This window comes from Platalea leucorodia, assembly GCF_965183815.1.
Source record: "Platalea leucorodia genome assembly, chromosome: 12".
NCBI lineage: Eukaryota > Metazoa > Chordata > Aves > Pelecaniformes > Threskiornithidae > Platalea > Platalea leucorodia.
In genome coordinates this window covers 17257111-17272400 of record NC_138834.1, presented here as the reverse complement: position 1 = coordinate 17272400, position 15290 = coordinate 17257111, and the positions used below count along the sequence as shown (strand labels likewise).

At 43.2% G+C, this 15290-nt stretch overlaps 1 protein-coding gene across 1 annotated transcript; it reads left to right on the top strand.

Annotated features, from left to right (window-relative positions):
• Positions 1-5280: 5280 nt before the first annotated feature.
• On the top strand, positions 5281-15290 carry LOC309596580 (solute carrier family 2, facilitated glucose transporter member 11-like; the record flags this gene model as incomplete). The annotated part of the gene is made up of 12 exons (XM_082324956.1): positions 5281-5304; positions 6878-6976; positions 7536-7696; positions 8319-8443; positions 9947-10076; positions 10222-10370; positions 10988-11175; positions 12260-12370; positions 12446-12547; positions 13623-13698; positions 14629-14756; positions 15084-15290. The coding sequence occupies 12 exons, from the start codon at positions 5281-5283 to the stop codon at positions 15288-15290; spliced, it is 1500 nt and encodes a 499-aa protein (XP_082181082.1).

Sequence of the window (15290 nt, the reverse complement as noted above, 5' to 3'; positions counted from 1 at the left end):
AAAGAGCTGCCAGTGGCTGTGACCATAGTTTCTCTGTTCAGGTTCAAGGAAGGCACTTCCAAGGTGCTGTGACAAGAGCCATGTGATCAGATGGGGAAAGAGAGAGACCAGAGAACGTAGTGATGCTTTGACAACTGTATAGTGTTAATTAAAGTTTATATACTAACAGCTGTGAGATAGGATCTTATTTTCTGCAAGACTGAGCACAGGATATAAATATCTGTCACTGGTGTTCTCATACCATGCTTGTTAATATCATGATGTCTGAAACCTTAGGAGAATAACTAATAAATAATCTAAATAAATCTGCATGTACAAATATTATGATGCATGAATAGTACAGTTGTATCAAACTTTCCTCTTTGTTCTGCACAGCTGTGAAGAAACTGTGGGGTGAGGGAGAGCACCGGGCAGAAGTGGACGATCTGCAGAAACAAAAGGCAGTGATGGAAAACATCAAAATCCTGAGTGTGCTGGAAGTGCTGGAAGACCAAACTCTGCCCTGGCAGCTGTGCATTTTGATTATCATGATCATAACTCTGCAGTTCTCGGGCATTAATGCAGTTGGGTATCTTCCCCTCTCCACACACTACAACAACTCTTAGGTGTCCATAAGAAAATTCTGCAGTTTAAGCTTGCAGATACAATAAAAGAAGTTGTATCTGGGTGGGAGTCAAGCAGTCATGAGATTTACTCCTGGCCATCAGCTGGCTGCTGATTTGGTTTTGGATGTGTTTGCCCATCCATCTACCACTCTTTATTTGGAAAACTGGCATCCACTATTTATCTACCTAACAGAAAAAGAGAGAGCTTCACTGAGCTGGCAAAGTGCTACATAAATGCATCATGTTATTCAAGAAGAGAAGTTTTGAAATACATTTATTCTGCAATAGGGCTGGGGGCAGACTGGCTTGTGTGTGTTAACCCACCCTCAACAGCTCCTGTGCCCCCACACCTCACTGATTCCAAAAGGAATGCAGGTACTGCCTGCATCCAGGATGAAATCTTATGCTGCTTTTTGCCACCATGCCCTCTTCCCCCATCCCCTCTGTGGCAGTGCTTCTGTACAGCTTGCAGCTTCCTTAACAACGTTGTAAAGGGGAATTTCTAATGCCTGAGGCGCCTGTTTGAAAATAAGAACAGCATGAGATCAGACGGAACACAAATATAACATTTATCTTCTTTCATGCTATTCTTTTCCCAGTTTGCACAGATTTCATAATGTGGTGCAACTGCAAGTGGCAGTCCTGAACTGCGCTGAACGGACATTAAAGCCATGGAGTAGCTAGCTAAATAGACATGTGGAAAAATACATGTTAGGATCAGTGTCCACTGTTGGCACCGTACCAGATCAATAGTGTATTCTGCTGTGGTAACTTCCACTTCCATTTGTCAGTTCCTTCTCTCTGATTTACTCTCCTCTTTCTCTTTTTCACATCTCATTCTCAGGAGTCCCAACCTTTCTGCACATACAGAAGAGCTCTTGTTGTAACCTTGGCCAGTGTCACTTTGTCTTTGCTGGTCCTTTTGGAGGAACTGGTCTCAGCAGAAGCACAGCTGGATTGCAGAGGGACTGCTCATCCCCGTCACACAGCACCATGTCAGGTTAAAAGCATGAGCCTTGGATCCCTCTCTCCCTCTCTTATGAAGTCCAGCCATGCTCACTCTGATATAGCTCCAGTGTCTCCTGCAAGAAGTCAGTCCTTCACGGGCAGTCTTGCTGGGCACGTTCACTACTTCACGGCTTAAGAAACCTTTCCATCTCAAGCATTCATCCTCCCAGGCTGCACAAATCCAATGCACCAAACCTCAGGAGGCCTGTTCTCCCAAATGCTTACTATCGCTGCATCTCTTGCAGTTACTGGTAAACCAGACAGTATATGATTAACTCGCCAATATTAATGTTTGTATATTGTTTTAATCCCATGCCAAGGCCTTTCTTTCTCATACTTCCGCAAGCAACGTCTCAAATTATTTTGACTACTCACTCTGTATCTTTTATTCAAAAGGAGAGAGAAAACAAGTAAGCTAGGCTTTTTTATTTTAGCTTTCTCATCTTTGTACTACTGCTTCAGTGTCATTGCTGTGACTGACACCTTCAAGAAGACGTTGGAAATTTAGGTGCTATCCAGCCTTACTTATTTCAGTACAGGCCCAGGCATCAGGGCCAAAATCACCGTTATGAGGCTGCAGCTGGCATCCAACAGAACTGAATACAAGCGGTGGCATCACCGTTGGTGTGTCAGGGTTACGCTTGCATCTGTTCAAAGGAGGTTATGTTCTGTAAATATTATGGCTTCGGTAGCTGTTGCTGTTGTTGTTCTAAGGAGAGCTAATAAAACTGGCTAGAAGGCAGAGCACAGCCTCTTCAAGCTACCACCTGCTAGAGCCTTCTCATCCCATATTTTTGCCTCTTTTCTTGGGCCTGCCTGGACATAGTGGGGCTAGAATAGCTGTACCAATAGTGAAAAGAGAAAGGAAAACGCTTCATGTGAATTCCCTCATCCTCCTCAGGAAATTCACCCATAATTAACACCTCGGTTTGCATTCTGTAGGGCCAACAATAAATGATGATGATAGGTGTATCTTTTGTTTTTCTGGACCACAGCTGACTTGCCTCAAGATGATGACCAGGACTGAAACTAAAATGATACCAGTTTCTTTCTGTTAGAAGCATGTGAAAAACTTTTTAAAAGACACTTTCTATTTGTAACCCAGCCTTGAAAAGAAGTGTTTTCCCAACAACCAGCAAAAAGGACAGGTCAGCAGTGGAAATGTACCCCATTTGCTTCCTGACCAGTCCTGACATTAGAGGTGATATCGCACATGCAACCCATTGTTTCCAATGCAAGTTGTTTCTTCCGTTGTGTTTCCTAGGTCTCCTTCTGCACTTTCGAGGTGCTGGGTGCAGCTGGGTTTGCAGAAGGCCTTATTCCATACGTATCGCCAGGGGCTGGTCTCTGTTCCTTCGCCCTCTGCTGTGTGTAAGGGGCACGGTGTCAGGGTGTTAGGCAGGCTTTGGCTGTGCTTACAGTGAAGGGAGGGCTTTTCCTGCCCTTCCAGACCTTCACCATCGAGCGCTTTGGCAGAAGACACTGCTGTGGAAGGGCTGTGCTTTCACGGCCTTGGCACTGTCTGTGCTCACAGTCACTCTCTCCCTTCAGGTAAGAAGACATTTTTAACTATTTTATTCCCATTGCTGTTTCACATGTAAAGACTGGTGCGTTTCATGTCACAGCAACAAAACAAACCGGATGTAGAACAGCTACAAAGTGAAACTTTGCCATCATTGTCATCATTTCGTTATCATGGTCAAGGTGCTGCAAAAGGAGAAGAGAAAAACAAATCTTTCTCTGGTTTATTTCCAGGAAAACCTCATCTCTTTCTGCTCCCTTTACTGGGATCCTCATCAGCTCAGGCATCTTCATCTACCTCTTCCTTCCCGAGACAAAGCGGAACTTGGGTATGGAAATAACCGAAGAATTTGGCGCTTTACATTTGAGGAAGAGACCTCATTCCTTTACAGGAAATACTTCCCTCGAGGAACATATCACCGACACTAGCTTGTAGCTGGTCAGCAGAAGGACCATATATTAAGTGAGGTCATAAAGTCCTCCTAAAGTTGCTGATAAGGTGAAACAGTACCATGCTATACAGTCACGTGCAGCTCAGAATCACCAGAAATCCCCAAAAATGTGAGAGAAATTGCACTGTGAGCTGGTGGAATTTGCTGCTCTTTGAGATCCTCAGTAATTATTTTCAAGGAGTGCAGGAATCCTTATCACATAACTCCCGCGACACTTTGATACAATTTGAGAAAAATCATGTAATAAAAAGGAAACATTAACATTTTGAAACAATAAATAGTCAATAGCTACGCAACTTGCATTTTTGTACAATCAAAATGTTACAATTTTTGGTGTTCAAGAGAAAGTACTTAGAAAAATGCCAAGTCATTCTAAATACTATTGCAAGCCAGAAGAAACAGCATTTGCTACGCAGTTATATAGGCAATAGCTGGAATTACACAAGTAACCAAGGTTTTATTATTAACCTGTATTTTTTCTCATTTCTTTAGACTCACAGCATTTGCAGTAAACCCCTCTGTAAATAATTGCATTCTGTGTTTTATGAACTGAAAGTACAAGTCCCGAGGGTGAGCTTAGGCATTCACCGAGGGCTTCAGTGCAACCCCACTGCCCCATCTGCCCCCACCCCAAGCCCTGGGCGTGGGGAAGGTCTGCTGGCATGAGTGAGGGCCAGCAGAAGACTTTGAAAGAAGGAACAGCACAGGGCACCAACGACACCTGGAAGCCCCCGGCAAACCTCTTTCTTCCAAGTGCTGTCTCTAGCAGAAGACGTGTAGAGCTACAGTTCGGGTTTCACCCCACAAGAGAGGAGCCTCTGGGGACCAAAGGTGGCTTTGCAATGGCTGCAACGCTGATTTTGGCGTTGTTCTGTGTCAAAGCTGAAACCTGAGGGATTAAGATCCCAGCTGTCCCATCCTAACTCATTAGGGGATTTTTACCTTCTTTGATTACCTCATAACTAAGTGGGTCTTACAGTTACTGGATGTTTCAAGTGGAGCCTTCAGGACCAAATGCTCTATTCCCAAAGCCTCTGCCAGGGAACAATATCTCTTACTGCCTTTTCACCACCCCTGGCCAACAAACATTCCCATAAACACCAGACAAGAAATACCCTTCCTCAGTACAGTCTAACTAACTGATACATAAAGCCAGAACAGCAGAATTAGGCTTTGAAATTTGCCTATTTTTCAACTAATACGTGATATTTACTATACCAATGAATCTGAAACACAACACCACATACTTTACCTAATAATACATAATAATACCTAAACCTCGTACCAGCTGCTTTTTGCTTTGTGTAGATTATGGCAGAGGTACTCCTCAGTCTGTATCGCAGAAGTAAAGTATTTTACCATACCTGGAAAACTGTTTAGATTGTTTTGCCTGCACTGTTCTCCTTTCCCTTTCCAAAGCCCTCGCTAGCCCCCAGCTCCAAACTTCCTCTGCTTTGAAACTTTCCCCCTGCGGACTGGACTAGATGCAATTATTTCCTGAAATATTTAATCTGGCAGTGTTAACTTTGGCCAGTCAAAGTAAATATAAGTGAGTGAAGATGAAATAGTAAAAATTTAACTCTGGTCCCTGAAGCCAAATGCCCACTGCCATACCAGCAGGCAGGAGACAGAGACAGAGAAGCCTGTGATGACAGAGACACATCCCACACTGGACAACCAGCCCCTAGCCAGAGATGACCGGCTTCCTATCAGACCTGGTAAGTACTTGGTGGGGTATTTACATCTGTAACATTTTTGTATGCTACGGGTGTTTCAAAGAAAAGAAAATCAGTATCTCAATAAAAACAACAAGGCTCCTATTCACTAAAAGCATCTCGGAAGTGGTTCTGCCCATGACTTTGAGGTATTATTACAGATATTTGAAGTTCATATGCTCTGCCATCCATCTTTGTCATATTTTTATCACTATGTTAATGTTTCTTAAATGTTTTCATTTACTGGGAAATATTTGTTTACCTTCAAACATAATTTGCTTTGCTTACCTGCTTAAAAAAGAGTTTTGTTAAATATATCACTGATTATTTAGTGGAAGAGATGGCAGGCAGAGGTTTTGAAAGGCAGGGAACAGGACTGGATATTGGCAGCTGTGGCATCTTGGCAGGGATGTTTGTGGGAGCCTGCAGCATTTATATCCGGGCTATGGCTGCGTCTTGAACCCTCACACATCAGTGAGGCACCTCCAATTAGGACAAAGCCTCTTTGAGAAAGAGCTCTCAGCTCCTGCTGGGCACACTTAACCTCTCCCCCAAGAAAGAGGAATATGGCAGGGCACCTCTGAAAGGCTGTCAATTTTTCATTCATTCATGGCATATTCACTATGTCCTGCTGCAAAGGCTGCTGTAGAGTAAACCTAAGTGCAGTGCTTGTTGTGTATTTTCAGAGCTGTAATCAACCAGAAAAAAAAATCAGAAAAAACATCAAAGTGGGATGCCTGTTCTCAACACTCCTGAGTAAGATGCCCATGCTGCTTGAGGCAGGCAGGTGGGGCAGGAGTTCAGAACTGATGATGGTAATAAGAGCTAGAAATGACACTTTCCTCCTACAGCACATCTTGAGCAGAACCATTGCAGAAGGGAACTCCTGTCCCAAAACCTTGCCTTGCTGTTCCCTCCTCTCCGTCTAGGTAAAAAAACAAACATGGATTTCCAAGGGCTGCCACACTGACAGGAATCTGAGTGGAAAAACATGCTACAAGCAACACCAGTCTGGGGTTTTTTTCCAATTTCAGACTTCTTTTTTAAATTTTTAGCTTCTGTGAGTGATTTCAGGAAGCTTTGCCACAAAACTTGAGTTGAGGGATCACTGCCCGCTATTCAAGGGCCGGAAGGGTAGCTAGCACAGCAGCTGCTCTCTCGGATAAGATAGGAAAGGTCTGGGCACAGAGGGCATGGTCACTACTGTGGGCACAGGTCTGAGCTGCAGGTAGCCTGGCCACTGCCCAGACAGCAGAGAGGAAAGTAAGACCCCCCTCCCCAAAACCACTTGTTTTAGCCCTGGAGTGTGGAATGACCTTCAGCTTGCTACTCTGTTGACTAATTGTGGAGAAGGGGAGGGAAATGTAATGGTTTCCACAGCTAAAGGCTGCCTTTCCTTGAGTTGGGTGTAGGGAAATCACAGGAGGATGTACAGGTCACACCAGGGCAAGCAGAGGGAACATGCCTATCTGCAAATCCCTTGAACAAATGAGATGTTTCTGGAGAGCAAAAGACACATTCCAAGAATAGCCTGATGTGGCGACAAGCTTACAAAGATTTTGTTCTACCTCTGCAGGTACAGTATCGGGGGCTCTTTCAAATTATCACTGTCCTGGGGATCGGTGGAACGTTCCAAATTGGCTTTCAAGTTTCTACAATCACCTACATGTCTCAGGTAGGCAAAGACGCACACGGCACACTGGTTAACGGTGGCACTGAGTCTGCGTTCCTGCTGGAGGGTGCTCCTCTCTGGCAGTCAGCGAGGGTTTAATCACACTGTTCTCCTCTCACAATTCTTTCCCGTTACTATGCTATCATGTAAAGCAGAACATGTCAAAGTGTTGAAAATAGAAGAAAAGAGAGAGACCTGCAAGTTGTTGTTTATAGAACCGTTCCTCAGAAGATGCACGCTGACTGGGGTGGCATCTGTCTCCCCTATAAACCTACAGCACATGTGCCTACTTCAGTGGTCTCATTTCACACTCATCTCCACTACAAGTCCATGCCTCAGTTCCGCAGATTTCGAGGACAAAAAACCAAAGAATTAATTCCTTTTAACGGCAAAATGAAGACACCATACTCTATTACACTATGTATATTAGCTAATGCACGCTTTTAGAGTCTTTATGAAACAGTGACTTTAGCTGAAGCAACAAAATTATGTCCTAAATATAATAAAATACATGCACTGGAGTCACAGTTATTGTTAATGAAAATTCTTTTTTCTGTCTCAGCATGTTAAGGCTTTCATTAATGAAACTTGGCTGGAACGATACGGCTACCCCATCCATCATGATAACCTCTTGTTCCTATGGTCTATCACCGTGTCCATCTTTGGTATAGGAGGTCTCTTGGGTTCCTCAGGAAGTAGATACCTGACTGTCAAGTATGGCAAGTATGTATGCTTAAAGACAATTTGTCAACTGAATCTTACCTTAAGGAAATGACGGTTGAGGTTTTAAATGTGAGACAGACTGTTAGGCTTAGTCACGGCTGCAATACAGCCAGCTTAGCGGTGGTGTCAACAGATTTTGCTGCTTCTTGCCCTTGTCCTGCGGCACAGGCTAATCAACCGTGCCGCCAGCCTGTCACACCAGGCGCAGTTACTCAGGCTGGGTTAGTCTCGGCAAGGAGGAAAGGCAGCCCCCTGGCTGAAGACAGAATGGGTTTCTTGGAGGTTCTACTCAAAATATAGCAGCATTGAGATGCTCCTAAGTGCTACATCAACGTGTTTCATGATGGATTTTCAAGTGCAGAAAAGCTTTAAGACTTTGTCTGCTACAAAACCCAGAAGCGGTCCCAAACTCCCAGGTCTAGCCGTGTGCCAAGGCACACTGTGAGTCCAGATTATCCAATGCCACCAGTGTGGAAGGGCTTATTTTGTCCTGGACCATATATGTATAATTTCACAAAACTAGCAAGACAGTTTCACCCAAGACATCCTACGTGCCAGGAGTTTAAAAGTGCCATTTCCCTTCTGATTTACAAAAATCCTTTTTACTTCCTTGCACTTACAGAAAGAAATGTCTCCTGTGCAACAATCTGCTCATGATAGCAGCAGCATCCATCATGGGCTGCAGTAAAATAGCCCAGTCCTTTGAGATGATTCTAATTGGACGCTTCATGTGTGGAGTAAGTGCAGGTAAGTGATTTCTCCCACAGGTCAGCAGGCTCTCCCAAAATTTTACATCTTTATTCAAAGTAAATAATAGCCCTCTACTAAGAAAATAAAATATTAAAAAGTCAGTGATCCATTGTCAAAAGATCTTCTATAACACCCAGCAATAAAGAGCATAATTACTACTAATTTCACTGATACCAAATAAAATTCAGTTTTGCCAAGTGCATAAATACTCAGAGCTGTCAGGAATGTTTTGATACAATACGAAACAAGGTTTTTTTCTGATGGAAAAATATGTATAATATTATCTTAATTTCGTTAACAGTACTGGAAATTATATGGTATATGGTTTAATGCTAGTATTCTCATAAGGCTCCAAGGAACCAGGCTGTTCAAGGCCATGGCCATTTAATTTTGACTCTGAACATATTTCAGGGATGTTCTACAAGGGTATTCAACCTGCTTCAAAGCAGTAAGTCCTTGGGGTTACTACAAAGAGCTGGGCATAATCAAGCAAAATCACTCCTGGCAGGTAGACCACAGGCAGCAAAAACATCCTGTGCTGGTATCAGTATGCCTTGTATTTGTCTCCTACACAAAAAGTTGCTTTTCCATTCAGTTTGAGTATTCACAGGGATGCCTATTTTAACTTATTTCAAATAACCAGATTATACACATTGCCTCTCTGACATACAATTGTACTGGAGAACTACAGTTGTATTTTGAGAACTACTCACCCACAGGGGCCCTGCTATGGTCTAGAACCTGTACCATGCCTCATCCAAAGACCTAATTTTTCTTAAAGAGATTGCATATCTGCATTGCTTTGCCATCACATAAAGCCAGGAGAAGAACATGTTGCTTTCAAAACAGATAAAAGGGGCTGTGACCATCATATCAGGAAAAAGCTCTTGCTCCCAGACTAGTTTTCAGCATATCATCTGAGTTATTAAGTACTTCACATACTGCTGGAAACATCAACTCTGCCTGAAATCATCAAAATTATTGCTAGACAGTGGAAAAGAAATACTTGTGTCTCCCTCTAAATCATGTTCAAATCAACATTGAATATAGCACTGTATATTTTAATTTGCTGTGGATCTACCATACAGATCTGCTATAGCATTATGTCAGAAAAGGTTGAGATTATGTGGGTTAGCTACAAGCATATTAAATATTACTACAGGATGTTTAGTTATTCAGCACTTGCATACTCTGTGTCCTTTAAAATATGCTAAGGCTCACAAGAGATACTATGATGAGGCTCCACATACACCCCAAAGGGAAAACTGTACATTTCTTAAGATCAGGAAACTGCACCATGAAAAGAGGACCAAACGCTTTTGTAGAAAGGGCTAAAAAATCTCATACTGAAAAATCTCATACGTGAGTTGAGGTATAAGAAACAATTCGGCGCATAAGGGAGCTGTATTCTGTAATGTGTAATTATTTACATGCAATTATATTTCCAATGGTTATGAATGTCTTCTTTCTTCTCTCCCATAATTCTCTCCTCACCTCAAGGTCTTTGTGTTCCTCTACATCATCAATACGTTGGAGAAATTTCCCCTAGGAAGCTACGTGGATTTGCAAACTCTACTTCCTCTTTCTTTTGGTCACTGGGAAAAGCCGTAGGGCAAATTTCAGGACAAAGGTATAATACAATTGATTTCCCACCCAATCAGTTTCTGGATCCCCTCTACATTTTGCTTCTTCCTCTGCTTTTCCATCCATCCCTTTCCTTCCTCAAAACCACCGCAATGAACTTTTATTCTACACATACATTTTATCCCTGCCAGGGAGCTGCTGGGCAGCCAGTCCCTGTGGCCCATGCTGATGGCCTCCTGTGGACTTCCAGCACTGGTCCAGCTGGTCACTCTGCCCTTCTTCCCTGAGTCCCCACCATATCTCCTCATGCATAAAGGAGACCAGGAAGGCTGCAAAAAAGGTAACTGAGGGCTCCAGGTTCCTGTTCCTCTCTTGACTTTCAGCTGTTTTGTGATGTTTGCTCTCCTCATATGGAAAAAAATAAACAGGGCAAAGTCTCTCCCTGGTCATTTCCAGGATGACTCTGTGAACACCTACTAAGTATATTTTTGTTGTAGTCCCCACATAGAACATGAAACTACTTCTCTCTACAGTTCTGTATTACAAAACCTTTTGCATTCAGCTGACACCACTTGGGCTGTCACTCTGATGATAAATGATAAATGATAAATAGCTGTTTGCACTGCAGGGCTCCACAGGGCACCCCTTAGCTTTGGTTGTTGGCTGTGCACCCTGCTCATACCCTGAGAGAAGGAGGAAGGGAGAAAAGTAGGACCCATGGGCAGGGAGGGAGTCATTGTGCACCCCACTAGGGCCCCCTGTCAGAACAGGTCCCGCTGTGCCGGCGGGGACCAGGGCTCTGGAATACCCTAGAGGACATCTCTGTCTCACACCGCAGCCACAGCCCATGCATGCTGTGCTGCCAGACACGTGCATCACCTACTCAACAAACTCCTTAGGCAACAAACAACAGAGACAAATTAACATGGCAGGTCTCGCTCTCCTTCTCCTCCACAGCCATAAGGCAGCTTTGGGGTGAAGGCCATCACCAAGCAGAGATTGATGACATCATGAAAGAGAAGGCAACAATGAAAAACACCAAGATCTTGAGTGTCCTGGAGCTAATGACAGAACGAGCTTTCCGTTGGCAGCTGTACATGATAGTTATTCTGACTGCCACAGTTCAGCTATGTGGCATCAATGCAGTTGAGTGTATTTCCCCCTTAAAGTCTCAAAACACTTATTGACAACCTTAAAGGAGACATCATGGCTCCCAGGAGTTCCCTCCATTTTTCTCAGGCTCCTCAGGCCACAACTTGCTGTCTGCCAGCCCTCCTACAGGGCAGCAGCAGCAGTCTGCAAAGATTGGCCAGGGTCTTCATGTGACATCCCTTTGCCCAGCTCTTGGTCCTTGCTGGAGTTACCTTCCTCGGTAGCTAGGCTTATTTAACAGCCATTTTTGGAAGCTGTTACAAGGCCCCAAACCCCACTCTTACACATGAGCCCACTCTATAGTGGCAAAATCTGCAATGTGACTGTTCCCTGCAACTGCTGCTGTTTGCCCCCTGGCTCTTATCACCCTAAGATGTTGGAATGGCAGTATGCTCACTCTACCTTTAAAGCAAAGCAATGAGCATGCTCACTGTTCTGGCAGCTTCCGCAGTTCTCCCCCTCTTCCTCACAGCACCACTTTTCTGGGATCATTTTGAAGCCACAGCTTTGCAATCGCCTGCATGATTCTTCTACCTCTAACATCACGATGCAGCAACATCTGTAAAGGAAATACACAGCTGAGTCTAACACAGCTTAAACTGGAATCTTTACCATCTCAGCATATCTCCAAACAGTAGCAGAGCTGAAAGATGCAGAAAAGATAGATACAGAAAAGAAAAGAAAAGATGCTTGTTTCACCCCCTCATGACTCCATAACCCATGCTCTTCTTCTTTCTTGAAAATATGTTTTTGGATGGGCTCCAGAAGAGACGATATACCTGGCTGTTTCTGAAAGCACCTAAATCAGGACTCTGCAAACCTAATTACCTTGCAGCAGCTGGAGGTCCTTTTATCCCAGCATTTTATCTTTTACCAAATGACTTAATTAATTATATTTTATAATATTTTTGTCTGCCAATAAAGTGAAAACTACCAAAAAGAGTGCAGAATTCTAGCTCACTCCAAAGCTGAGCTGCATGCTCCTTGGTTAGCAGCTCCTATCCAGGGCAGTGACACACAGGTATGGGTAAGAAATCAATTATTTTCTTCTCTCACTGTTTTATGGCTTTTTTCCAGATTTATTTTTATACTTTCGAAGTCCTCCAGACAGCTGGCTTTGATGAAAGAATCATCTCCTATATGACCCTCTGTGTTGGGCTTTCTGAACTCGTAGCTACTGTAGTCTGCGTAAGTCACATTACTATGGGAACGGGTCACAATTTCTCTCCTGGCACTGATACCAGGGTGATTTCTGTCCTTCAGAGCTCCATCATTGAGCGGCTGGGCAGGAAAGTGCTCGTAAGAGGAGGCTATTGGATCATGGGTTCACTGCTAGCTGGTATCACCGTGACTCTCTCCCTACAGGTAAAGAAACTCTTCTCATGGCAGACCTTTCCATTACCTGTTCTATTTCTAACCTCTGCTCACAGGCAGGATCATGCTCCTGAGAAAGGAAAGTGAGGCTTAGAAGTGCCAAAATAACTTCTGTGTTAACAGCTTACCCTCTGGGAGGGGAATATCCTAAAGATCAAGCTTGCCCATACATAGGATTAAACCCTCGCTCAGCAAGTACTCTCGTGGACTCCTGCCTTCCTTTCAACATGATCCCATGAGCTCAGCAAGGAGCACATAAAACACTGGGCGACTAGCACCGATTCCTGATTTCATCAGACTGCAAGGACCAAACACTGGCCAGTCCTAGGAAAATGGCCCTTCCTATTCATGCAGTTTTTAACAAGTAACAATAAAAAACCAGACTCTGCATCAATTAATTTGAAATTTAACTTCGCTGCAGAAGATACCAGGAATGCATCTATCTGTTCACAGACTGGAGACCAGTTCACGTCTATAACACTGTGTCATTGCTGCAGCTTCTTCAGAAGCAAGTCTCCTGGGTTACCAGTATTCACCCAAGAGCTATAGATAGATACTACTGTAAAATTAGCCTGGAAGCAAGGTGGCAGCAGACTTCCAGTTTTGCCTCATTCATGAAGGATCTCAAACACAGGAGAGAGAAATCTTTTTTTCCTAAAGCATCGAGTCTCATATCTTCTTGACTAAGATCTAGGAAAGTTCCTTTTCAGTATCAGTTTTTGAACCTATCACTTAAGAAAAGTGAAGAAAGATATGATTTGGCCTTCCTGTACCTCTAAGGTTTGGAGGAAGCACTGTGGGGTCAAGAAGAAAGGTGGAAACGGACTATTCTGACTTCCTTTAATTGAAGGCTTCCAAGCTTGACAGCTGCTAGCAAACCTGTTTCTCTGCTCACCTAACAAAAACCTCACTGTTCCATCCACAGGAAAAAGCACACACATTTCTCTGCCAGTTCCCCCACACTGTATATTTTTCTTGAGGTGACAGTGTTGGAAAACAAGCAGCATTTCTCACCTATGGTTATAATCAAATTTCACCCAGAAGTTTGTTATGTTTTTTTTCCCAGGACTGGTATTTCTGGATGCCATACTGCAGCCTTTGTCTGATTATCTTGTTTGTAGTTGTCTTTGGAGTCGGGCCAGGTGAGTACTTCATTCAAAAGAAATAAAGGAATCGAGTCATGTGAGCTTATTAATATGGCTAGGAAAATACTGCATAATATTGCATACCATGTAGCATAAGTAAATTCATTTAACCTAGTCTTGTAGCCATTTAAACATTGTGGGTCCAGTCATTGGCCAGAAACTTCAATGCCATCAGGTTTGGGTTTTGCTAATGAGAGGAAAGGAAGAGAGCAAAAAGTACTCACTGGAAAAATACAGCAAAAATAGAGCAAAAGCAGATGGGTAAAAGGTTTTTTTTTTTAATAATAAGAAAAAAGAAAGAAAAAGAAAAGCAAGAGTTCTTTTAAATTCAGTGTTGTATAATGTTACATCTTATCCCACATAGACAGCAGTGCAGAAGACTGACTTTGGAGTAATTCCTTTCCTAGCATATACTACCTGCTCCTTTTAATTTTTTTTTTTTAAAGTCTATTCATTTTTAAAATATTTGCCTTCCCATATGGCAGGGCTGAATTATTTTCCTAACTCAAAGCTGTCGAAGTCCTGTGACTTCAAAACATAACTGAAATGCCCAGGAAGTGAATCCGGGAAGACGACGCATTGGTGATCTAGCAGTATCACGCTGGGACTTCTTGCTAGTAATAAAAATTGCTATTCCATCCTTACACAGCTCCTTTCATGAGACGTCAGACTTTCTCCAGTGTTAACTACTTAATTCTTCAATCTCCCCAGTAAATTTATTTGAATAATTTACCATTTTAATAAGCTGATGTCTAACAGTTTGTAAGATGCCACAAACCTTTTCTAAAAAACAGTGACATACTCAATTCTTTTGAATGCCAGTCCATGATAGTAGCATCTATTTGCTGACTGTGTAATGGTAACGCTCAATCCAAATGTTCCAATCAAACACATCAACAAGCAATAATTCTTATTCTTTCCTTTCAGCTGGTGCCACAGTTTCCATTAGGTCTGAAATTTTCCAGCTCTCCTGCAGACCACCCGCCTTTGTGATCGGCGCAGTTATCAACTGGCTGGGCGTCTTTGTGATCGGAACAACCTTCCCCTTCATTGTGGTGAGTGACTTTCCCTGGGACGCTCCCCAGGGGCACGAAGCTTGAGTCGGCCATGGGAGGAGGAAGAAGAGCAGCAGGAGATGACAATGCCATGTCAGTCTAGAGTGGCCTTGGCACCTGCTCTCCCAAGTCCACTTTTGCAGCTGAAGGGCCCTGATTTGCCCAAGATACTTATTCAGATTGAAATATTTGTCAAAGGTCAAAATGCAAAGAACTCCTTATCAAATTCAAAGTACTTTGGGACCCAAATACAAAAACTGTGCCAAGAAAGTGACAAAAGAACAGATATGCTCATCTCGCTTTCTCTCACTTTGCTCTTCCCTGCAGGAAAGACTCAAGCACTTCTGCTTCCTCATCTTTATGGGGGTACTTTTCACTTCAGGGATAATTATCCACCTGTTCCTTCCAGAAACAAAGGGGAAATCAAGCGTGGAAATCACAGAAGAATTCAATAAGCTAAACTTTAAAAAGACGCGTGTTCCAGCAACCCCAAATCATGTCACAGAGGATTACACCTTCTGCACCAGGCTTTGA